Source organism: Cygnus olor, chromosome 2, assembly GCF_009769625.2.
Source record: "Cygnus olor isolate bCygOlo1 chromosome 2, bCygOlo1.pri.v2, whole genome shotgun sequence".
Taxonomy (NCBI): Eukaryota; Metazoa; Chordata; class Aves; order Anseriformes; family Anatidae; genus Cygnus; species Cygnus olor.
In genome coordinates, this window is record NC_049170.1 from 22,012,431 (window position 1) to 22,038,637 (window position 26,207).

The following is a 26,207-nucleotide window of genomic DNA, read 5'->3' on the forward strand; positions in this document are numbered from 1 at the left end:
AATAATAAGTGCTTTGCAGCCTACATCAGTGCAGCACTTTGCAGCTTCAGCTTCAGCATTTTCACGGCAATGAAGTATAATTGCAAAAGCAGCTGAAAGGTAAATGAGTGAAATCGGGAAGACAGCTCTGAAAACTGGAAGAGATTTCAAGAATCTGGTTTTTGTTTGCATAACTTGCTTATTCTGCACATATGAAATATATATCATTATCAGAGTGAGATGATATGGCTGAATTTCCTCAGCCTTGAGAAGTTTCAGTGATAGAAAAGGTGTCATATTTATGCAGTCATTTTTAAAGCTTGCTGATTGCCTTACAGAATGCCTTACCTACATGAGCTTGTTTTCATCTGAGTTAATCTTGGTATCCCTATACCCATGAAGAAACCTGTGTAATGGTGAAATTACTAAAATATCTTTTGCTTGAAGCAGTGGTTTGAATATTTTTGATACGTGAACTCAAAGTTTTCCAGTGGAGGTACATCCTTCCATGCAGCGAACATAAGGCTCCTGCCTGTAGTTTTTTATTTCACCTTTTGCTGACCCCCTTAGGAGGAGTATGAGGTTTGTCAGGAATCTGTATATTACAGCCTGGAAAAACACTGGTCTGTGCTAACGCTATCATATGTCTAAGACTTAGTCATGGGTAAGCTCAGTTTCTTTCCCAAGAGAGATCTCAACGGTAACAGCTGAAATCTGAACAGGTCCTCCAGTGCCTCAGTGACTGTATAATTCTGTGGTAGCGGTTGTTGCAAACTGATGAGACGAACAGAAAAATTAGCGAATTTTTGTTATATCTCAAGGATGAACTATTCATTCTCAGCTCACCCTTTGATTTTTCTGTTCTGTTAGCTTGCTATTCGTACTGAAGGTTAACACTCCATGGTCTTACTATATAAATGCTGAATTTATACACTCCTTCCACCCTTGAGGGAGTCAACAGCTCCTCCCAATTCAGTGTCATCTGCAAACTTACTTAGTATACCTTCACATCCTGCATCCAAGCCATTCATAAAAACATTAAAGAGAACTGAGCCTATAATGGAGCCCTGGGGAATCCTACTAGTGACTGGCCACCACACTAACCCACAGATGTAACCCCATTTCCTATAGCCCTTTGAGCCCGATGCATCAGCCAGTTGTTCACCCATTGCATTATGTATTTGTGTAGCTGTACGCTGGATGCTTTGTAAATTTATATGAAGTGAAAATCTATTAACAGTTTAATATATTTTGTCTCTTAGATACTTGAAACCACGTTTGTGCTCTGTGTATTTTTTTTCTGCGTTGTGTTTAAATAACAGGTCATATCAGTGAGAAATAGTATGTAAAGTAGAAATAGTCAAGTAAATATCCGAGGCAAAGTAATGCTAAAGTATAAGAAATTAGGCATAAAGTCCAAAATGAATTCCATTAGGCATCCTCCTTTTGCCTGTGCAAATATAAATGTTCTAGTTTTACTGACCTCATTAAGGGAAGTTTATACCTGTTTAGTAACAACTTGCTTGGATAGATAACATATCCAAGACACAATGGAAAATGAGCAGTGAAAATGTGTCAGTTTAAATGTTACTGTGAAGCACACGAACAGATTTGTGTTACTTTTATCTTTATTTGATTACAAAGGCTGGGGAACTTATATAGCTGTCCAAGAAAAGAAGTATACAGCATTAGATGACCAGCCAGCTATCTGAGAGCACAAGAAAACTGGATCGTTCTCTCTGACTTTCCTCCACCTTGTCTTTTTGACTGTAGGAGGAAGCATGGACAAGGGATGTTTTTACAAGAGCTCTGATGAACACAGAAGCAGAATTAGAGGAACTAAATTAGTGCAATACTCCACTTTTAGTAAGAGAGAGTTGGGTGGCCACTCTGGTTGGGTACCTTCGCTGGGGGTTGGTACTAAAGTTCAGAAAACTCTGCAACGAAAGTCTCTAAAATCTCCTCCAGTTGGGAGCCTCTCTGTTTTTAAACACAGGAATACATCCTGAAATCCCAGCATGGCTGAGAGCATGTTTATTTGTCCATGCAATGGGATGTTTTAACTCAAGCGTGGTTTTAATTTAAGGTACAACCTGGCGTTTGGAAGCAAAATGCATCGATGGCGCTAATGTGTTTTCTCATATAGTAATAAATAGTTTTAATTAGTTCAAATGTTTGTCTTGTGTATATTAAAAAAATAATGATAAATCATTTTGTTTATAACTATTACACTTTAGTATGGGATTCTACTCAGAACTAACGTTTCTGAATGGCATTTTGACTGTATGTTCATCTTACCATGTGGCATTACTCAGTCACTGTGCATGTATTATAAGGTGAAGCGTGGGGAAGAGCTCAGGAGAAGGCTGGGCAAGTTCATGGAATAAAAGTCCTTTGAGAGTACCAAGTAGGTAGACTTCTGGCTGAAGAAGTTCCCACACTGCAATATATGGAGGCCAGGAGAGTACTTAGGAGAGGTATTGTATGTGCTTGCCCTTTCACAAACCCTTTCTTTCCTAACTGTCTGCTCTCGGCTGCTGTTGGAGACCGGGTGTTGACCTTGATGGATCTTCTTCTCAGTATGACCACTCTTATTTCTTATATTTGTGTTGTGACAGAATGCCGATATTTGTAATCACACCAATGCACAGCAAATGATTTATGGACTGAGAACGTGCAGCTCAGATCTAAGCCTCCCCATAAAGCCAAGAGTACAGAATAGAACAAATCTGAGAGAGATTGTGCAGCCAGGTCCGTTCATGGCTTTAGGGTTATTAGTGGAGAAGGGTGACAATGCAAATGGAACTCCCTAAAAATAACTCCAGCATATACTAAAGCAATTTGGATATGCTGAAAGGACAGGAATAATTAATAGGAAAGAATAAAACCAATGTAACTGGCTGGAAATGTTTCATGAACCTAATTTTAAAAAAGAATGAAACAGAAAATAGGAAGCATCAAAGTGATAGTTTGTTAAAACAATGTGTAGGAAGAAGAATCAAAAAGACAGGAACCAAAATGTGAGTCTTGTAACAAAGGAAAAAAACTAATACATGTTATAACTGCTTTCCTTGTGATAAAGGAGCCAAGGGTGAACTAGGATGGTAGATAAATTCTAGCTGAAGTAGCTAACTAAATCAAAACTCCTCTCTTTGTTATTTACTATTAAAAGCTGAAAACCTACATTTCCTAGACAGTTAAACTCCATCAGCAGGTAACTTATTAACTTCATCGACTGTGTTGAGGGAGCAAAATCTTAAGCAGGTGTCAGAGGGCAGTGTGCTGAGAAGTAGAAGAAATCTTTAAGGAGTGACATGGGAAATGGAGCCTCGCAGCTGCTGCAGCCCCTGAAGAAGGTGCTGTGGCCATAAAACTTTCCAGACGCACATTAGGAAGAGGAGGTTGGGGTGATGGGACAGCTGAGCTTTGATGTCTTTGGGCAGCCTCCCCTCCACCAGAGAGCTAATCCTTCTGAAATTGTTTTTCAGTCACCATTGTTTCAGCTGATGTAAGCTGTGGTTGTTGATCCCCCATAGAGGGCCCAATACCAGGTTGGTGCTTAGTCATCTCAGAGCTGCAGGGGCACAAAGTGCTGAATTCTGTAACGAGCATTGTTTATACCAGCGATTTGCACACTTGTACCATGTAGTTAACAGTCCTTCTTTGTATGTCGTGTGCCACTTTTGAACATTGGAGCACTATTAGAAAAAGGAAGGGTCAAAGAAAATCCAGGGAAGATGGAAGTACTGGTAGGTATGACCTGAGCTGAAGTGAAACTCAGGTGAATGTGCATTACTTGGCAACATGCAAAATTATTTGCAAATAATTGAGTTGTTAGTTTTTCCTTAAAGATTAGCTGAGTTTGGTATCCACGCCAGTAGTTGCACTTGTCCCCTTAAAAAGGGAGCATTGTTAAGTCTTGTGTCATGTCTGCATCTGAGTTGATTTCTTAGTTGCAATTTATGCATGTTCAATTCTGGCTGTGCTCTCAGTCAACTCTTGTCTTCTCCAGCAGCATCTTTGCATTGCAAGCACACGCTGCTGGAGAAGTAGGTGGAAACCGCCATTTCATTTCACACAGCTACATACTGAAGCGTAAGATGGTGATGAATTGTAGTCCCTGCTAGGACAGGATGAACTTCAACCAGAATAAGATAGAGACAAATGCTCCATTACTTTCTGCCAAATCTGTGTGCAAATTATTCTCTTTAGAGATGTTTCCTCGGCTATAATGTCAGTGAGGTAATGGAATGATCTGCCCCAGGAGGAGGTGTTCATGCCAGCTCTCCCTGTTATAATGAACAGTCCCTATACTTATGCCAAATACTTGCAGGGTTTCCATTCTGTTCCTGCAGAAAATGATGTCTTAATCCAATATATTTCAGTAAAATTAAAAGGTGTGGACCTATTTTTCTCCTTAAAATGGTTTATAGATTTCCCAACTTGGCCAGCCTAAGGTGCATTCACTAGAAATAGAGCAGTAAATTAAGCAAAATCTTGAAGGTCTAATGAAAGGAAAGTAGTGTGTCATGCAAGGTTTAGATAGATGCCCAGAGCTCTCTTTCCATCCTATAATCAGTGCATAGTCAAAGTCACCTGTTCTTCAGGTCAACCATTGTCTAAGCTGTAAAGCCTGCATGAAGAGAAGGTGAAATGAACTATTTTTATTCCTCCTTGGATTAGCAACAATCTCCCCAACCTCTATAATTTATTGCTCATTGGTCATTTGCTATATTAGATTTAATTAGTTGGAAAGTAAAGCTTGAATCAAAGATTGACAGGCAGGAGAGAGAGACAATGCATACTGAATACGCTAAAGCAATAAATAAAGAAAGGATTTTGTGGGGTAACAGCCTAAATCCAAGCTGAAAATTGTCAACATACAATGCATTTTGTGAAAGAAAGTCTTCAATATATGTGTACATTCAACCAGCCTGCTAGAAAGTGCAGTTTTAGTTGTCCCATAAGTTCTTCACCCAACACGACATACACACTTAGTGGGCTGTTAAATAAATAAAAATAAAATAAATACAAAAAGCACCACACAAACCCCAGACATATCAGAACAGACATGAAGAATGTTACTAAGCACTAGTTTAATGGACAGTACAAGTATACCCAGAGGGAGAAGGTATCCTGTTGACTAGACAGAGACATCAATAATTCACCTATGCTTTCCTATTCCAGAACGGGGTTTCAGAGCAAAGAGCGGAACAGAAAATTAATAATAATAATAAAGAAAAAAGTAAAAAGAGTGGCGACAGATTCTCATTTGGTATAAAATATCATAGTTTGTTTGGATTGACTGGAGTAGGGATAGTTTACATCAAGTGTGGATACAATTCCATATTTTGATGTAAACACCGTCCCCTACATTGGTGAAGGATAACACAAGGTCTTTCCTCCTCATGCTCCTGTGTTTTGGCAGCAGCAGCTGATAGACTCAATCTCCTCGAGGCCACAGCCTGCTTTGGAGCAGGGGGGTGCCCAGAGTGCTGAGCAGAGGCTTACGGCATGGGCTATCTCAAACCACCGTGGTTTCAGGGTGAGCTTCACCTCTGCCCTTCCAGATCTCCAGGCAGCAGCAGTAACGGTCGGGTTACCTGCACCACAGTCTGTAAGCACAAGAAACATGATCAGCAGGCTACCACTGTACTGAATTATGAGATAAGATTTGAAAAACTCAGGCAATAAAATGTAATAACAAGCTAGTTTTTCATGCAAACAACAGAAAACAGTGGAGGTGGTGGGATGTTGCTGATACAATGGACATTTTAGTTATTTGTAGTAAGGATAAAGTTATTTGTGGCAAAGCAATAAACCTCAGCAGTCCTGGCTTCACACTCACTTTCACGGTGTACTTCTGTCTATTCTAGAGGTGACATTAATATTGTTGGTCACCACATCCAATCTAATCCCAGGATACAGGCGCTGACCTTTCTGTCTGAAACCTTCCTGTCTGAAAGCTGTAGAGCTCATTCAGTCGCCCAGCGTCAGAGCATGTCCCACAGACCTATGGGCAGAACCTCCCTGTTGGGTGAGAAGTACAAACTGGAGCAGAAATAGAGGCTGCCTGGGGTTGGGAGCTGCAGGAGCTCTGTGGCCTCTGTGAAAGTCTGGGACTTGTAGGGCCAACGAACGGTGGCTGCTGTTATCTTCAGCGACAGCAGCTACAAATGTTGCTGTACTGCTCGGGTTTTGAAATGTGACCAACCTGTATGAGTTAGGTATTAAACAAAAGGGTTTCTGGGGACAGGACAAGGGGCAATGGCCACAAAATGGATCACAGGAAGTTCTGCACCAACATGTGAGAGAACTTCTTCCCGGTGAGGGTGACGGAGCACTGGAACAGGCTGCCCAAGGAGGTTGTGGAGTCTCCTTCTCTGGAGATACTCAAGGCCCGTCTGGCCGCCTACCTGGGCAGCCTGCTCTAGGGAACCTGCTTTGGCAGGGGGGTTGGACCCGATGATCTTTCGAGGTCCCTTCCAACCCCTACAATTCTGATTCTGTGAAAAATGCATGAATTGTGGTGGGACTGGAGGTTCAGGTAGCTCCTAGCACAGGGTATGCAAAGCTGCTCTAAGCAGGGGAAGAAGGCACAGCAAGATATGTGTGAGGGGAATAGGGGACTGGCAAAAGAAAAGGACGGAGTAGCAGGGATTGTCACATAAAAAGTGCATTTTCAGGGTGGAAGATGGGGCTGCAGAATCCCTGACGTGTAGTAGAAGGCACAAGGACTGAGTACATGGAGTCCCAGTTGCAGCGGGGGTGTTGGGAACCGTCACCTAGGAGGAAGAAACAAAAGGCCAAGACCTGACTGGTGAGTAGCAAAGTCACAAAGGAGGCTGGGATGTGGAACCTTCCAGATGCAGCCTCCCCACTCCTGGAGGAGCAGCCACTGATGTCAGTGCTTCTGGGGAGGTCACAGCTCGGAGCCCCGTCACCTCGTCACACGCAGAGGTCACACCGGGAGGCGCGTGTCCAGGCCAGGCTCTGCAGGGGCAGGGGCCTAAGGAGCAGTGGTGGCCGGGGCACTAAATTGGGTACAACACTTCTTTTGATAAGGGTGCAGCTGAAGAGTAGAGGAAAATGGGATCAAGATTCAGATTTTGGCTCTCAGAACATATGAATTTGCATTCTTTGATTATTTTTGAGCGTTATCCAAATCCTTCCTTGGTCTTCTCCATTGTCTGTGGCTGGCCCTGAATTTGGGAGCCCCAGTGTGTGCAGTGAAGACAGCCTCCATGTGCCAAACAAAATGCAGTCCTCTTGGTGTGTGATCGTCTTCTCAGCATCTGGGGACTGAGTCATTTTTAAGTCAGAGCAACCATATTTGGTTAAAATTGTATTTTGCTGTTGCAGTTCATAGGATGCTGTTTGGTACTGCTAACTTGTTTATGTCATCTGCCCAATGAATTACTGTCTGGAAGCTTCTCCTTCAATACAAATATTCCTTGCCAGCTACTGTGGTTTTTATATGTTATTTTTTTTTTTGGTAATAATCTAGGTCTTTTAGTGCTGCCAAATAATCTTCCCTTCTGCCATGTGGTGCAGCGTGCAGGGACAGCGAAGCATTCCCATAGCTGCCAGCTACAAGTGTGCTCTGAGACACCGGGGGGGCTCAGCTGCTCAAAGGTCAGAGACATAATGATCCAACGCATGCAGATTTTAATTAAATACCTTTCAAAGCTCCTGCAGCCAAAGGAGAAAAACACACTGAGTGTCTAGATTATTTGCACACTGTCAATCTTTAATTAAGATACCTGAGGTAAAGATTACCCTTACAGGACAAGACAGCAGCATGGGCACCTTGTGAATAAAGAGCTGTGTGAGAGCAAAGGGCACCTGGGCTCTCAAAAGTACAATTCAGCACTAGAGGTTTCACTTCAATCTCAGGACAGCTGGAGGAGAGCAATGCTTTGGGCTGCTTCTGTTCCTGGGCTATTAGTTGCATTGTTATTACTTGCTGGATTGAGCTGTGAATCAAACCACTATGAAAAAAAGAGGCAGAAAAGAAACACTTATGATGAACAGTAAGTACCATTGCTATTATCAATTGCAAATGGATTTATTCATATGGTGGGTTTTAAGTGCCAGTAATGGGAGCAGAATGACTTTACTGCATATATTTTCTACCTACTTTCTGGCAGATATGTGTAACTAAATGATCTTTTGTTTTTTTTCCCGTAATACAACAGGCCTCGTTTGTCCTCAGAACAGGGTAATCTAGTGTTCCACGCTGGCTCCAGCAAAAATATTGAATTTAGAACTGGACCACTGGGGAAAATAAAGCTTAATGAAGAAGATCTTGCAGAACTTTTTAGTCAGGTGATATAGTTACTTCTCCTTAATATGTTTTCGTTTCCAATTTTGTACGTTAATAGTTTAGTTTTCTTCAGAATTTTTCTTAGCAAATGTTTGATGTGTTTTGTATGATTGTTATTTTATATTATTTCTGTCAGCACTTTAATATGAATGTGAGCTATTGTGGACCTGTAATCAATTTGTTACATAAAGTAATTGAAAGATTAAATTGTGCATGGAACAGAGCTCTCTGTATTTAAAGAGACTTTATAATAGTAATGTTAAGCAAGAATAAAACTTTCCTAAGCTTTTAAAAAATCAAAGCTTGTTTTACATTTACTCTTTAAAAAAAAATAGGTGAGAGAAAGTAACGCAGAGATTCAAGAACTTAAGAAAGCCAGTGGTGTCTCTCAGAACGTGTCGCACCAGGTTTCTCTGCTGGATTCCAAGGTGAGCTGCACCCTCGTGTTGTATTCCACCAGCATTCTGTATTTTCCATTCCCCAGATTAACATAGTTACCTGATGCATTTCAGTATTTCTCGGCTTTGATTCAGAAAACTGGGTCAGAGTCCATATTTAACATCAGCTCAGGGTCTGTTTAACATCAGAGATACTGAACCGGTATCTCTGGAGACAGTGGAAATAGTCCTGTAATTCCCATAATTTCCAATTACTGGGATTCTTTTTCTGTTCACTGTCTCCATGGACTATGTCCTCTAACATTTATGGAAGTGAAGTCTCACTAAGTCGAGGCTATGGACCAAATATGTTCTTATACGTGTTACCTAGGTATTCCATTGCATGGGTGAAATGGGATGTAGAGATTTACAGTGGAAAGAAAATACCTGCGAGGAACTTTTCCCAGCTACTAAAGATTTTTCTCCAACAGAAGATGGAAATCCTTTAAGTGACTTCGTTTAAGTGTCTTTTGTTAGAGTGCAGACATAATTTCATTATAGGAAAATATTTTATAGCCTGAGACCTCCAAGGGAAATTGTCCTAACATGTGTCTATGGTATTCCCCGATTCACTTTCTGCTTGCTATTTGTGGATCTAACCAACTGAGATATGCTGAACCTTTCCTGGGCTTTCAGTGTACCCACTTCAGGCCTCAGTCCTTCGTATGGCTCACAAGCACCTGAGCAGTCCTGTTGGAATATTCATGTTCTTAATGTTAAGTACCCTAATGCATCTTCAGAAGACTGTTTTTTTTTTGTAGGCAAAATTGGACATACCTTTTTCATAAGCTGTCATTTTCTGAACTGCCTAAAGTACTTAAATCCCAGTGAATGGGACCTGATTTGAACCTGATTGTCACCTGGTTTCACACACAAGCTATACTCTTGTCTCCAAAGAAAGCACTTTGTCAGTCTACTGGCATCCAGCATGCCAGCCCTGAGACCAACACGTACCTCTGCAGTGACTCTCATGCCAAGGACAACTTAATTTGTATTTCTCTTGCAGATCACAAATCTTGACAACAAACTTCAAAGCTTAGAGCAGGTGAGTAAATGGGAAAGAAAATGAAGATCAAAAAAGAAACATCTGACCCCAAGTAAGTAAGATAAGGTTACAATGATTAAATAGCTAAATGATTTCTTTCCTCTCACACACTACTCAGGAAAACCTTTTCTGGTAACAGGAGGTTAAAAAAAGCCAAGGTTTGTAAAGGAGGTGAAATACCCTCTTACAAAACATAAACTATGTAGGAGCCTGCATTCCTTAAAGGAAAAACAATTGTAGACTGAAGAATAACAACTAGATACCAAGGAAAAATAAACTCTTTCTTCACTGATCTGTCAAGACAAAGACTGGAGAATTTAAACTGGATTTTGTATTGTGCTGGAAATAGCTTATTTTCAACCATCAGCTGCTTCTCCATGAGTGTGTGACAAGCCACAGCTACTCCTGCCAGTAAAAGCAGTTGTCCGATGAGTCACCCATGAAATCAGGAAGATAAGATAACCAACTCTCCATCTAGACTCACTAACAGCCTGCCATTGAGGAACAGTTTCTATTAATATTTACATCTTACAGAGCTTCGCTCATCCTAGTGCTTGCAGCCAGTCATCCTGTGTAAGATCAGTCATACTGAGTCATATTTTTGTACAGATGTGTGAAAGAGATTAAAAGTTTTGCAAATTAACCTTATTGAAAAAGGTGAGAGGGAAAACTCCAAGAAAGAACGAAAAAAAAACACTACAACTTTGTCTTGAAAATAAATGCTGATGAAAAACTAAATAAGAAGGAAGCTAATTGCCTTCTCTCTTCCTGGGTTTCAGTCTCTCCAGAGGAAAGCCTGCAGCAGCAACCCCTGTGAGAACTCAGGGACCTGCGTGAACTCATTGGATGGTTTCTTTTGCCTCTGTCCCAGCAACTGGCAGGTGAGTCTGTAGACTCCTTGAATGTGTGATGTGTGTTGTTACTGCAAGGATGTACCTGGCTTAGCACAATTGTGACAAAGCACACCATTTAAAAATTGTTCAGGATGGAGTGAGATATACCAAACAGTAACAGAGTCATCTCTTAGTTTAAGTGCAACACATTTGCTTCTCAACAATGCTGACATACACCAAGAAAATTGAAGCCCCGACCACTGGGCCAGACCCTGCACTGTTATATGTGGGTGATGCCCCATGGAGTCAGTGATGCTTGGCAGTTTCCACAGCAGAGAATTAGCCTTTGGTTTTTGCTGAGCAGCGTGAACTGAACTGCATACCTTGCTGTTGAGCTTACGCAAGGGCATAGAGAGAATGAAGGAAAGGAATGGTGTTTATTGAAGTCCAAAGAAGAAAAACAAATGGGGGTGTAAGTAATCAGTCCCATTCTGGGTTTTTGAAATCCAAAGACCTTATTGGCAAAGGCTTTAATGGTGCTGTTATGTACATTTGAAGATGGAAAGTTCCATTTTTTTCCCAAAAGCTGTCAGCCTGAAAATTGTCCCAATGAGACTCGTGTCAAAATTGATGTAGTTTCAGTCCTAACAAAACAGCATCTCCTGAAAAAACAGTTTGAAAGAGAGTTTTCAGAGCCTTTTGCTAGGGAGCTGGAAAGTAGGAGGACTGAGAGTACTAAGCTGTCCATATGCTTTCTGCAGACATCTGAAATATTTTATCCCTCATCTGACTGATAACCAGGGTCACAGAAACACAGCTGAACAATAGAGTGTTGTTATAATGTTTCATAAGAGAAGCTGTGTTGATAGCAGCCTGTGGTTTGTGTATGTTTGGAAACTATATTAAACATTGGCTCCATGGTTTGCTTCATTTCTCTGTTATTTGGAAAATAAACTGGTTTTCCATTTCATCTTAGGGCCTCCTCTGTTCAGTGGATGTTAATGAATGCCAGATTTATGCTGGAACAGCACTGGGCTGCCAGAACGGAGCCACTTGTGTGAACACACCCGGCAGCTACAGGTAACTTTTCAAAACTATACACAAAAATGCTGTATAAAATACTGCTATGTTTGTGCCACCTACCCCATCTGCAGCACGAGTTCTAGGAACAAGTCCATGTAGTATCTATACACTATATATCACCTCCTTTCAGTCTGAGAGGCCACAAAATCATTAGTACGCTGTATAGACAAGCCCTCCACAGGCACAGATGCCCTCCAAAGCCATCGTCTGCTTCAACACAGGAACAGAGCTTTGCTCCAGCAAACTCTTTGAGATGTTGGAAACTTCCTGAACATACGGACACCCGCGTTCAGTGGCATCCCCAGCACGCTGCATAACTCTTGGAAATGCCTTCACCTGCTCCAGAAATACCAGCACTGCTGAGACTGGAGCTGCACAAGCAACAGATAGTGCTGTCAGACAGAGAGGGAGGAGAAATGCTGCCTGCAGCAGGCTGGCCAGAAGGGTGCTTGGGCACCACAGACACGAGGTTCCTGGGGCTCACCCTCCTCCAGCTGTGCCGAGGCAGAAGGCAGTCCTTGTTCAGCTCCTTAAGAAACATGCTCCCGTTTACGAGGCAAGCCAGCCTGAACATCCTGAGTCTTATTTTCCATAGTGGCAAATAATCTGGTAAATAAATAACTTTCAGATATAATACAAAGCTCTCCCTGTGCAATGGGAACAAGCAGGCTGGATAGCATGCCACAGCTTTCTTCAAAGCATCTTGTCTCCTGCTTCAGCATGAAAGTCTTAGCCCCCACAAATATTTGCTTGGTGTAACACTGCCTTACAGTGCTTTATCAGTTCTTGGAAGAACTTCACAAAAGGGAAATTCTCATGCAGTGCTCCACTTCAGTAGGAACACAGAGCCTGTTGAGATGTTACTGTGTGCGTAAGGCTGCCTGACAGCTTTTCTTTGATTTTAAAGATCTTTCTAGCTTGCTTGCAGCTGTCCTCAATGCAAGACATTTATCAAGGAAACTCCGCACAAAGCAGCCTGCCTTTACTTATTGTTTCTTACTGAGCTCTGCAATGTGGCATACAGGTGTGTGACTAAATTAAGGTTTGAAGGAACAAACCCTCTGCCTTTTTCTCAGGTGTTTTCATTGTGTTTCTGTGGTCATGACTCCTGAAGTTTGTTCCCCAGTGTAATTCTTACAAATTACACAATTACTTCAAAGAAACTAGAACCTCTTTGTAAGTCATGGACATTGTGATATTACTGCTTTTGCATTATGCCCTCAGGATTATAGTTCAGTCCTTTCCCCAAATCCATTATACTGTCTTCACAGACTCCTTTCACATCACGTCCTACTTATTTCTGAGCGCTCCCCAGATGCTAAAACCATCCCCAAACAGGGTGACATGGCTCTTTTCAGCAGCTGTGAGAACATTGCTGCTGTTTTTTCTGGGGCCCAGCAACCCCTGTCACCCCAGTCCTGCTCTGGTGCAGTTACATACACCAGTGGGGACTGAGGGTAAAGAAAATGGTGATATTTTAACTTCCCATAGACCTCGGCGATAACACCAGGTGAAGGGCAGTGCTCTATCAGGTACTGTCAAATGGAGGGTAATGCAGTCTTCACTCCCTGTTCAGATTCTTTACTTGCAAGCTTCAAGCTCTAATTCAGGAAAGCATGGAGCTATGAGGAAAAAGCAGGTATTCTAGAAATGCTTTCTGAATCAGCACCTCAATAGGACATGGCATCATTTGGACAAAAGGCTGTGGGAATCCCCATGTCCATCAGACTCTTGCATCGCAACCAGCATGATGGGGGCCTCACCAGGACACGCAGGTAGCAATGGGAGAGGACGAGGGCAGTGCCACGCAGCACCACTTTGCAGTTTGGCCGAAGCTCCTTGCGGCGTGGCCTACTTCTCAAAGCTGAGCAACTTCAAATGGGTAATGGATTAATCTTTGCCAGACTAGGCAGGAGACAGTGTCATTGTCTTTCTCCTTTGGAGCCTCTCCGATTGCCTTGCTGTGTCCTTTGGAGTTGAATGTGAGGCTCTGCATGTACTTTGAACGTTTGGGGGTGTTCTGCTTCCCTGTCCTGCTGACTCTCTGCTTGCCCAGCTTGAGCGACTGCACTTGTAAGATGGTGTTGGTGTATCTGCTGTCTCTCACACTAATAAACATGCAGTTTTACAGTACTGCGACTGCAGTTTTTAAGCCTGGGTTCATCTGGGTCGCTTGTCCTGGGTGCAGAGTTTAGTTATCTGCAATTGGCTTATCAAACTGCTTTTTCAGCTGATCACATGTTGCCATGGCAAGGATAGCACAGCTTACTAGTAAATTGCTCCAAGGTCCAGATCGGCTGCACTGGAATATCTGATTCAGACTCTGTAGGTAAATGCTTGTACAGAGTTTATTATTATTATTATTATTATATTTTATTTTATTTTATTTTTTATTAGCCAGCTTAAAAGCAAGTGAACAGGGCTGTGTGAGTGCTATATGTCTCTGTGGGGATCAGACATCTCAGCACATAACTTGCATTGAAATAAGTGTCTCACTTTCCTTTTATTAAAAGTTAGCTAACTGATTGGAGTCTTTCTGCAGTTTTAGTCCTGTTCAGTTAGTTGTATTTCAGATTCAGTTTTTGTCCATGTGGAAATAAAGGGCCGGAGAAAAGGGAAACATCACCTGATGGCCTAGAAGCTCCTAGTTTCAGTTCCACTGTGTCTGTGCAATGCTGTGACTAAGGTGATGCAGGACGCATCCCTTCAGCCTGCAGCTTTATTCCTCCTACCTCAGCAGACCCTCGTGCCGCCACTGTCACCCCACAGGGTGTGAGGCTGCCCCGCTCCCTGGGACGGGCTGGATGTGGGATAGGAGGGAATGGCCCCGGCTGGGCCACCTCCCAGATGAGTGCTCAGCAGCAGTGAAGCTGCTGCATGATGAAGAACTAACACCACCATCTCCTGCAGTGGTGGGGATTTAAAAAACGAACAAACAAAAATAATAACAACAACAAAATAAATCAAAGGATCTGTGGTGCCTCCTGTAGCTTGTACATCTCCGCTTTGGGAGGGAGTGCAGGGAATGATGTCTGGATCGCTGTAGGAAGGTGAGTGGGGATGCTCCTTGTGTATGGACACAGACAGGAGATAAGCACCAAGCCTCTGGATGGCAAAGCATTTTTGTGTGTTGCTAGAGGTACAGCTTTAGGTTCCCGGCAACACAGGAAGGTGAAAAGCAAAGTTAAGGTGCTCTCTGGCTGAAGTGGGGATTTCCAGGCTCATATTCTGCTGAAGTCTCACTTTAATTGTTTCATTTTTCTTGAATTTGTGGTTGTAACAAAAATCTGTGGATACTCCTATGGGCCTGGACAGTCACGGATATGAGCAAGTCCCACATGGCTCTTCAGTCTCTGCTAGACAGGAGCCTTGCCTCTGGCTGCAGGATTATTAATGGGATTGTCAGTACTGCTAAATACACAGGGACTTCATGAGGAACACCCTATAAATAAACACTGCAGAATATTATCTTACCATGGCAACACGTGATCTTTAAGTGCTATATAGAAATAACGTATTGATTTTTCTGTCTGCTTTCACCATTAGCTGCTCCTGTACTCCAGAAACCTATGGGTCTCATTGTGCCTCGAAGTTTGATGACTGCCAGGGAGGATCTGAGATGCTCTGTGAGCATGGCATCTGCGTAGATGCAGAAAGGGATCAGCCTAACAAAGTAAGGAACAATGTATAAGTCTCATTATGCAAGGCAGCACGAACATGCAACAAATTATGCTCAGTACCACAAAACTGTGTAGCACTGAAAAGACATCAAGAAATGCCACTGCACAATGCACTGCACAAAGAAATGCCATATAACATCGCTGGTGTCCCAAGGACAGCAGAAAGAACTGGAAATGACTTGCGTCTTGTTAAAGATACTTGTGAAAGTATTAGATCTACAATTACATCCATTGGGAGCTTGGGAATAGTCTTTCAACAGTCAAAGTCTCATTTGGAATATCATATTCTTACCATTCATTATGTGGGGAGTTCAGTACTCAGTTGCTGGAATATTTTATTACTTAAACGATTCAGAAGGACAAACATGGTTCTTGTTTTCCTTTGGAAAAGCAATACCTGTGGAACACTGACTGCTGGCCTGGTGGCTGCTGCCTGTGTTTGGTGCTCTGTACCATCCATTTGACTCCATCGCTGACTCCAGGCCTCAGCTGTCCAAGTGCCTGTACTGGGTGGATGCTAACATGTACTCGAATGGCCTTCTGTAACAAGCCAGATAATTGTTTTTGGGACAAAATCCGGGTACAGGGTGTTCACTCCAAAGGCGTGGATGGAAGATGCCAGCTTTGTCTCTTTCCACTCAGAGCGGCCCTCCAAAACTACCCTGGCAGGCTTCTGCTCCTTAGTGTTCCTATACACCCGTGCACTATTCCAGCCACACCACATATTCTTTGTGCTAAAATGATTTTTTGCTCCATTTGTAGAAATTTTCACAACTCATCACTTGTTTTCTACCTATTTTTGTGGAGAAATCTTTTCAAAAGGATTCAGTGCTGGCTTAACAGCGTCTGCTCTTGTGTCAGTCAACAATACAGTTTCCATTAGCTTTAATTATACCAAAGCTAGATAAATATTGAGTCTGACCATTAGTAAAGTTTAGAAGAGAGAAAATTGTTGTTGATGAAAATGTATATTTGCAACTTAATGTCATCTCTTCGTATTATATAGGTTACTGAACAGTTTGCATACAGCCAAGCTGACTTCAGGTTGCTTACACTGATCTCTCTCGTACAGTTTAGAAGACATTTTATAAAACGAACTTTTGCCCTTTTCTTGGCTGTTCTTCTACCTGTCTTAAATATGTAATGTGCTGTTTGCTGTGGCAGCCCAAGTACCACTGTATCTGTGCCACTGGCTGGATGTCCCCTCCTGGCAGCCCCGCCTGCAGCGCTGATATAGATGAATGCAGCCTCCCTAATCCCCCATGTTCACAGAACCCGCCTGTGCAGTGCCACAACACACTTGGCTCCTACTCGTGTGGCCCCTGCCCCACAGGTACCGCGTCCTTCCTTGCTTCTATGTTGGGAGGGGGTGGCAGCAAGTAGGACTGGCAGTGTGTCATAAACAGACTGGGGATCCATATGGGAATGATTCCATGAAATGCTCCAGTCTGTATTCTACAGAATAAATGCCTACAGGTTATGGCTTATCTACATAACACATAGATAATTTTACATAGTGGAGTCTAATGCATAATTTGTCCCATCCTAAACAGAGCATCTAAATAGGTCAGATGAATAACATTCTTGAAGTACCTATTTTTTTCCAATGATTTTAATGGGAGCCCAGAACAACTAGTTTGGGATAGGTAAGATGAATCCTTCCCAATATGTGTAGGGTTAGCTTCATGTCAGTATGCCCATTGTCCCAAGGTAATATAAAAATCTAATTATCCTTTCAAGCCATAAATCCTATGATCCATCTTCCTGAGTAGGGTATGTTGTATGTATAGGAACTGTATATGAGGAGCATTTGAAGATTTAACCAGAGTTATAATAAAACCTTGCTGCAAATTTTGCATGTTCACTAGACCAGAATTGTCTCCTCTTCAGATTAAACTGTGTTTGATTCTGACATATCCACCATACAGTTAAGATAAAGCATTCTTAGACAAATACCTTCACCTTTTTGTGTTTGTAACATATTTTGCAGACCAGCATTAATTATCATCAGTTATCAGAGGGACAGGTCTTCTCTTCTGTTACTGAGGGGAGATTCAAAAGGCATATTTTTCTACTCTAGGAGAAGATCTGGCCAAAGGAGAAAATGAAAAAGTCAAGCGTTTTCTAATTTAATGTCTCTCCTCTGCTTCTTTTTAGGCTGGCAAGGAAATGGTCACAGCTGCCAAGACATTAATGAATGTGAAAGTAATAATGGAGGCTGCTCAACTGCACCAATGGTTCCATGTATCAACACAATGGGATCCTTCCACTGTGGACTATGTCCACCAGGTAAAATAATGGAATTTTTTGTTGATACAACTATAGAAAGACTTAAAAGATGAAGATTTAACACATTTGAGCCTGTTTTATGATATAGTTAAGAAGCTGTAGACTGGTTTTATATAAAGAATATCACATGCACAAATATGTAACATTTTTGCATTTTCTACAGTGCTATCCTGTAATATAGGATGTGGAGCTCACAAATATTCAAACTGCTTCAGCTATTAATGAACATTTTGTAGAGTAGGTGTTTGTTGGTGCATCGTCTGGAATGTGTTTCTCTTGTACTAGGTAGCCCCTTTTGGTGTTAAAGCTTTGATTTTATAAGGTACTTCCTTTAAAAAAATCAATGGGAGACAGGGATTGCATAATTACAATAGTAATTTCATTGTCTGTTTTAATTAAAAGAGTATCCTCTGTGCCATAAATCAGCTGTATTGTCTGTCTTTAAAAAAAGGCTAGCTAATTGTTTGTCACGCTCTGACTGCTTTGTAAAACGGCAGTGTTTCCATTGCAATACAGGTCAAACAGTGGAAGCGGTGACTTCTGTCCATATAATTTGTGTTCTATGGTTTCAGTTGCTTTACGAGATGCATGCAATCAATATGGGAAATACTAGCATGAAAAAGGGTTTCTAATTGACCTTCCAACTGCCATCTGAATGGCAGCAGGCTGCAGTTACTGAAGGCTCTCCATTACTGGGGGCTGAAGGGCTGTCAGCGTGATAGAAATGTGGCCTCGGGCGAATTTTGGTGTGGTGCAGTGGACCTCAGTTCTGGCTGTGCAGTTGTTCCTCAGCATTTTGGTCCTGCAGAGCCTCCCAAGAGGAGGCAGACGTTGCATTCGAAACCCAAGGGCAGCTCTGGCACGCAGCGGGAAGCCCTGAAGTGGTTGGGGCTGGCTGTGTGCAGAAGTGTGGGCAGGGCAGCACATGGTGGCTGAGAGACCTGAGATCCTATGGCCTCACTCTGACCTCACCTATATTTGGGTAGTGCTAATACAACTCTTCTAAAATCATGTGGAAATTTAGTTAAGATCAGAATCCATCCTTGCAACATAGGAACATAATAAATATGCCAGGTTTTACTCCAGAAGGTTATTTAACTTCCTCTCTTTAGCTGCAAAGACTGTGATTTTACACCATAAATTAGTGTTTTTTCTCACCAGACGATTGTTTTGCTGCTGATGCTCATGGAACACAGTTTGTGACAGACTAACTAAGATTTACCTCTGTACAGGTTATGAAGGGGATGGACAAACATGTACCCAGGTTGATATCTGCTCAATAAATAATGGAGGTTGCCATCCATTGGCAACTTGTACCTCTGTTTCAGGTATGATGCTCTTGTAAGGACTGTGAGGACAGTGTGAATCTCAAGAAAATAGTCAATTTGAACCCACTTTGTAGCAAAATATTTATAATGCAACCCCTTCTCCATAGTCAGTTTTGCCTTACTCAGAGGAGTTCACAGGCAGGTTGGCTAAAGTCAACAGCCACAGACATTGACAGAAACAGATTGAGGCTCCACACAAAAGAGCAGATTTCATCATAAAAATGTGGAGATCTTCACCATTTCCCTTCAATGTGGTTTTCCAGTTTCAGCTACTTGTGACTATTGTTCTCCTTCCTATAAATATCCTTCTAGTAATTCCACCACTTCCCGTGAAGCTTACCTTGGACTCTCAGGTACAAAAACCAGGGATCTTTTCATGATCAGAGAGGCAAAGACCAGGGAAAGTACCAAAAGATCAAATAAGTTGGAATATATAAAGGCTCAGCTTCCAAATGTCAAGGAACTGTCTTGTCATGGTTGGTACTGTCATTTTAACAAGGACTGAACTAGTTTCTGTGTCTTTTGCCTGATCTCCCAAGGACTAATGCCATTTTGTTCCTGCACATCTGGGTACACTGGAAATGGATATGGGCCAAACGGATGCTCTCCCCTCAGTGATATCTGTCAGCTACAAAACCCTTGTGCAAATGGTCAGTGCGTGGTAAGTGCGTGACTCCTCACAGTTTCCCTGCTGTGCTCAGGGAAGTTAGTGCTGTGGATCTGAGGATTTTGATACATCTGTTGTGGAAGATACTTATTACGATGATTTTGGAGAAATGTTCACAAATGGTAAATTTGTTGTTCAAGTAGAGTCTGATCTTTTTTGTCCATGTTGTTCTACAGATATCCTTCTTTTGATGATTCTGGGAGTCGGGGGGAAATGGGCCATATGATGTTTTTGGCTTTCACTTTCCTGATTTTCTGTTCTAAAGGAGATGATCCCCTCTTTCCCACTCCACCCCTTATCCTCTTCTGTGCATCCCTCACTCACTTCTGTGGGTACTTGTCTTTTCGCTCAGCTATTCAAAGGACCTTTTGTGCCCAGATCTCATCTACTTTTTCTAACTATTTAGAAACTATTTTAGTCAGTCTATTAAAAGAAATTATGTATTCCCTCAAATTTATCCTAACATACAACTATAAGCAATCATGGTTGCAAACTATTGCTTAAAGATAATGATAGCCAGATAGTTCAGCAATGGAATTTTGATGTATCTAATAAAATAGGGTACACCAGAGCTATATTTGACCAGCGTAATGACAGATGAAATTTAATGTTAATTAAATACCAGGCAATGCAGATCAGAAAGTACTGTTTTATTTTCTAAAATATCATTATAGCCTTTAATACACAGAAAAATCCTCTTCCATGATACTGAAAATCTCTGTTCAGGATACAGAGGATGTGATCAGAGAATGTACAGGGAAATAAAAGAAATATAGCACATTGAATATGTGACATCAAAGCTGACAGTTAGCATGTGCCATGGAATACCACACTCTGCTTTAACTATAAAAAGTATATCTAGAAAACAACAAATACGAGAAAAGAGGACATAAGAAATTAAAACAGTTACAGATATGGAAAGACTTGATTACAAGGAGTAGTAAAGGTCAAGACAAAACAAATGGGAAAAAGACAGGAGTAATACAAAGAAGTAAGTGCAAGTGTTCCCATTTAACATCCGTCAGGGTGAAAAACAAAGTAACATCCACATAACTGCAGTGCAGACTTCTAAGAGAACAGGCTAGAGAGAAATGATTTATAAACCACTGTTTTCTTAGCTTGCTATTTTTAAGTTTTAGATAATATCATTAACTTGTGTCTAGGATGATCATTTCAAAGCCAAGCAAACAGTTTCCTGAATGATTAAATGAATACAGATTTTGACTTTCTAAAAAGTACCTTGAAAGAGCTCTGCAAAGAAACAACCTGATAGAAACAGCAAACAGCTAGATAATCTGATTAGGCTTTTGGTTTATGGTGGTATTCATTGCTTACCATCAAGACCATTGAACTTCAAATGATTTATTTCTTTGTTCTGATATCTCCACATAAAGTAAGTGTAAATGTCAGTGTTTCTATCAACTACTTTGATTCTTTTATATGATCCATGATCATTAAGTTTATTGCATTTGTTCATACCTGTAGGCAACGATCTTTGGATATTTCTGCCTGTGCAATGCAGGCTGGACAGGCCCTAATTGTACAGAAAACATTGATGAATGCTCTAGCAACCCGTGCCAGAATGGGGGAAGCTGCACTGATGGGATCAATAGCTACACCTGTGAGTGCACCAGTGCCTGGACAGGACCACAGTGCCAGACTGCCCAGCAAGGTATGTCCAGGACATCCTCCTCTGGAGAAAAAAGCTAATGTTGGTGAACTACAGGTCCTGGTCCCTTGGAGTTAGAGTTTTCCACAAATTTTTCTTTATAACTGCTTTGTTTAGCAATAGGAGCGTAACACTGGAGTTGCAGGCCTACTGGCCGTGACTAGACTCCAGTTAGCCTAAAATCAAATTGCTGTTCCTGAGAAGTGGTCTGGTAAGTTGTGTGAGAAAGAGGGTTTGATATAAGGGAAACAGATTTACAAGAGAAGATAGTAATTTTTTTCTTCTGTGCATACAATTTCATTCGTTGCAAAGCTCAGAGGTCCTGATATTTTTAGTTAACATGAAAAGCCAGAAAAGGTTTTCAAAACAGAAATGTAATGAAAGAAATGTTATCCATGAAACTAGGAACGTGGAGTTTACAGTGTTCCTACTTGTAGGATTTCTTCTGAATATGTATTCTTTTTTTTTTTTTTTATTTTTTTTTTTTTTTTTGGGGGGGGGAGATTATTTTGCCATTAATTTTGATTAAACAAAGTCAGGATAGCATTCCAGTGAGTGTCTCTGTGGCATCCATCTGTCAGATGGCTCCTATGTATTGCAGACTGATGTGAAAAAAGCAGATTAACTTTTCATAGAATACAGAATGTGAACTTTCACTGAGCCACCGTGAAATCTGTTCTATATTAGAGCTACTTCAAGCTCTTTCTGCTTTCCTTATATGTCTAACCAGTAATTTTTTGTTATTAAGAATATATATGTGGAAAAAATATTTAACCATTCAAAATGTGAAGAATAGAAAACCATTGACAAATTATAATGTATCAATCTTTCTATTAGTTCTTAATCAAAGGAAAAATAACACATTCTATGATATAATAATTATGAATCTCGTTGAGAAATTGTGAGATGTTTTAGATGGACACTTCAAGAAAATTATATTCTTTTTACCATTCCCTCATACAAAATACTTCATTTCAGTTCGCCGATAATTGAGTATTTCTTTGCTGTCAGTTGAATGTTAATCTACAGCTGCTTCTTGTATACCACAGCTGTATGTGCATTGCATTTTGGGTTCTTTATGGACATATTTTTCTGTAGCTGTTTGGGATTCCCAGTTCACAGCTCCCATTCACTTAATGGCTCAATGAGAGAACAGACCATGGTATATTATAAGAGGTGATATCAGAACCAGAAATCTGACCAAAAAGGATGTATAGGACAATGAAACATCTGAAGGATACATTCTGTGATGCACCACTACTGAGAAAGACAATTTTATATCATTTTTCATTTTTTATGTCATCTATCATTCAAAATGTCATTTCAGTGTCATTCAAATGTCATTTCAGTGTCAGTGGAAATTCTGAAGATTTCAATCCAGAGTTAGTCTTCTGGAAACAATCTAGTTTACTGATAGTTTTCTGAGACAGAATCAACAACTTTTGGCAGAATTTACATTTTCCTGCTGAAAGATCTTTATTCTTTTTCCTGGAACTACTTTTCTCTCAGGGAGTAATTTTTCCCATTTTTTGTGATGTCATTCCACTTTAGAGGGAATCCTGAAGTCTTTCATAATAGTATCTTTCATCCTTGCTTTAAATGTTTAGGAAACCAAAGCTAAAAGTTTGGTTTTGTTTAAGTTTGTACTGCGATAGCACAAATTAATCCATTTACTTTTCCACTTCTGCAGCTTGTGGAGGATATCTCTCAGGCTCCAGGGGGACTTTCAGTTACCCGAACAACCCAAGCAGCCAGCGGTATGATACCAGGGTCAGCTGCGCTTGGGTTATTCAGACTGATCCCAGCAAGGTAAAAAAAAAGAGTTCAGGTTAAAGAAACCTTCACTCTGCAGGACCCCTCAGTTCATCAGAGCAAATGTGACCATCTTCATGTCACACATTCCCAATATTGTGACCTATATTAAGGGATCTATATTTTGGATATATTTTTGACTTTCCATGGGAATGAAATAAGTTGCTTTATAAACTAGTGGCTGCTAGTGTTTTATAAAGCATTATATGTATGTGACATATCCTCAGCTTTAAGCCATAGAGCCACTACTACTGTCTTCAGAAGAACTATATTAAAGCACATAGGCAGGGAATCTGAACTTACATAAAGCTGTGTGTGTCACTATTTATCTTGAGTAGGTTCATAATACACTGATTTTATATGTGCAAAAGAAAGATCATTTCATTTTTTTTAACTCCCATGATAATATTTTCAATCATAGAAAGGATAAGAAATGTTAACTATCTGATGAGAAAGCTTCCATGGGAAACCTGGAGTAAAGTATTATATGCTCAATTTCAAGCTTTTCTAACTATACCACATAGCAGACACAGGCAAATAATATCAATTATTAGTTTATAGGAATAATGCTGTTTCCAGATAACTTCCCTGTCCAAATTCTTTCTGATCTTCTCTCCTTTCTTTTGATCCTTAAGATTCCGTAATATTTTCTTCTATCCTGGAATTTTTCAGGAAATCACATAATGACTCCAAAGCCAATAGATTCTCACAACTGCATGAACAAATAAATCTTTCCTATGCAGAGTTACAACATAAACTATTTTAGCAGATGCAAAAAAAGGTATTTTTTGTTTTGCTACTTCCTGTTAGATTCTGCGTATTATTTTCCCGGTCTTCCAACTGAAGGCAAGTAATGACTGTAACTCTGAGTTCCTTCAAATCCATGATGGGGCTTCAGCATCAATGCACATGCTGGGAAAATACTGTGGTTCCACACCTCCCACAGAGCTTTTCAGTTCCCACAACTCCCTTTATTTTTGGTTGTACTCAAATCACGCCATTACAGATGGAGGTTTTACTGTTCAGTGGGAATCTCGAGATCCTGGTAAGTTTGATGAAATGTCAGGTAATTTAATGTGTTCATAACTTTGGAGCAAAATGAATGATTTACTTACTTTAATTAGGAAACATTAAGAGCAATAGGACAATATTTTACTAGGGGACGAGGCTGAAATTTAGACACGTGTCATTTTAAGCTATTTAAACTCCAACTTTAGGCCTCTGCATGAATAATTTTCTGCTAATTTTTAAGGCTGCTTTTTGCCCCCTGTGAGGAATCCCCTATAGAACATATAATCCTGGAGATGACATTCTTCTGATTAATTCTCTTTTCTCACAGAAGTTTCTAGTACATTGAGCAGGCAAGTTACCCTTTTTTTTTTCCACTGACAATTTACAGGAGGATAAAAAGGTTGAATCATGCTTTCCAAACATTCTAGGATCAAACTGTTTGAAATTTAATTTCAAATTATCAGTGATGTTTTTGGTATGATTTGCAGGCTGTTACTGCTTGAATTCTTGGTAACACCACTTGTGTGATTCTTCCAGGAGTCTTGGAAGTGTATTTCTAGAGATAAAGCATAAATATATCTTGTGCAGCATCAAGCTCACTTTACTGTTCTGTGTAGAACCATCTAGAAACAAAACTGTGCACTGCGTTGTGTCCTGAAAAAATCACAGAGAAAAAAAAGTATAGGAAATTCTGGGGGAAACTATTTATTTATTTTAAGAAATATTTATTAAAATGTTCTTTTAATGTTTTTGTTTGTTTGTTTTTGCTTTTAATTGACATTGTTAGATAGATAATTACTAACTGACAAATATCGATACTGAACAGTGAAAACAGATCTATTGAAAGAAATAAAACCAGAGGTATAGATTTAATCAAACTAACTCTTCCTCAGGTATAAGACACAAGTTACCCCTACCATTACCCAACTGTTATGGGGAGAGAGGAGTTCTTTTATGATAAGAACATAAAACAGCTTTCCCTGTAATTAACATTTTAAAAAATGAAAACAGTCTTATGCTAGGGTAAAACATGGAGACTCTACTTACAAAGAATAGAAATTCAGATTAATTTTATAAATCCAATCAAAAACATAGTGCATTCTATTTTTAAAACAAATGCTCTTGACCATTCTCCTAAAGATACTTCCATGAGAACTGTGAGAGAATCTTTCTTTTACAAAGCAGATGAGGAAATATTTGTTTTTTATAATTGAATTGTAAAATTATAAAATGTAAAGAAAGAAGTAACTTGTTGGTTTATTTGTTTGTTGTTGTTGTTGTTTTGTTTGTTTGTTTGTTTCTGAATGTATTCTGAATTCCAAAGTGCTATCTAATTTTGAAATTTTTGACAATTCAGCTTTTGACCCGATATGCAGTGTTAATGACTACGTTGTTCCATGTTTCTTTTCTGTTAGAATGCGGTGGTGAGCTGACAGGTACTTATGGCTCGATAACCTCTCCAGGATACCCTGGTAACTATCCTGTAAACAGAGACTGTTTCTGGACCATTTCAACCAGTCCTGGCCTCCTCATCACTTTTGCCTTTGGCACACTAAGCCTAGAACACCATGAAAACTGCAGTTATGACCATTTAGAGGTAAAGTTTAATTGTGGATTATGACATCATTTTATGGCAATGTTGTTGCAAAACAAGATATTTCAAAACTTTTTGTATGTTCAGAAGTAGACTGTATGAATATAAATCCCAGGTCGAAATGTTCATTTGTACTTAACTCCAGTCATTGATGCACTCAGATTCAAAAAGAGGATGAAATCCCACTGCACTGAAGTCAGTGGAAATCCTACAGCTAGAGGGGATGAGATTCAAGGCCAAGCATCTGGTGGGAAGCTTTCACTTTCTTGCAATGTTTGGTCTCCAAACTGCTAGCAGAATGTCAAGCCATAGAGGTTCAGCTTAAGTAAAACTATTACGGGAAGGTATCTAAGACTAATAGATTCCTTTTATAGTACAGTCCATGACTTGATGGGTGAGCATAGGACTTTCTCTCAAGTGCAAAGTAATGGTTACAGAATTCACCAATGCCCAC

The 26,207-nt window shown here is 40.4% G+C and overlaps 1 protein-coding gene across 1 annotated transcript in view; it reads left to right on the plus strand.

Annotated features, from left to right (window-relative positions):
- Positions 1-6,455: 6,455 nt before the first annotated feature.
- CUBN (cubilin) overlaps positions 6,456-26,207 on the plus strand; it is a 143,942-nt gene continuing 124,190 nt past the window's right edge. The window contains exons 1-16 of the mRNA XM_040547129.1: positions 6,456-7,022; positions 7,767-8,012; positions 8,178-8,307; positions 8,641-8,733; positions 9,749-9,787; positions 10,567-10,668; positions 11,597-11,700; positions 15,250-15,376; positions 16,548-16,716; positions 17,541-17,672; positions 18,905-19,000; positions 19,540-19,661; positions 21,153-21,339; positions 23,027-23,145; positions 23,959-24,193; positions 25,575-25,756. Coding sequence (XP_040403063.1) covers positions 7,894-8,012; positions 8,178-8,307; positions 8,641-8,733; positions 9,749-9,787; positions 10,567-10,668; positions 11,597-11,700; positions 15,250-15,376; positions 16,548-16,716; positions 17,541-17,672; positions 18,905-19,000; positions 19,540-19,661; positions 21,153-21,339; positions 23,027-23,145; positions 23,959-24,193; positions 25,575-25,756 — 1,956 coding nt within the window. The 5' untranslated portion in view covers positions 6,456-7,022; positions 7,767-7,893. The remainder of the gene's footprint in view (positions 7,023-7,766; positions 8,013-8,177; positions 8,308-8,640; positions 8,734-9,748; positions 9,788-10,566; positions 10,669-11,596; positions 11,701-15,249; positions 15,377-16,547; positions 16,717-17,540; positions 17,673-18,904; positions 19,001-19,539; positions 19,662-21,152; positions 21,340-23,026; positions 23,146-23,958; positions 24,194-25,574; positions 25,757-26,207) is intronic.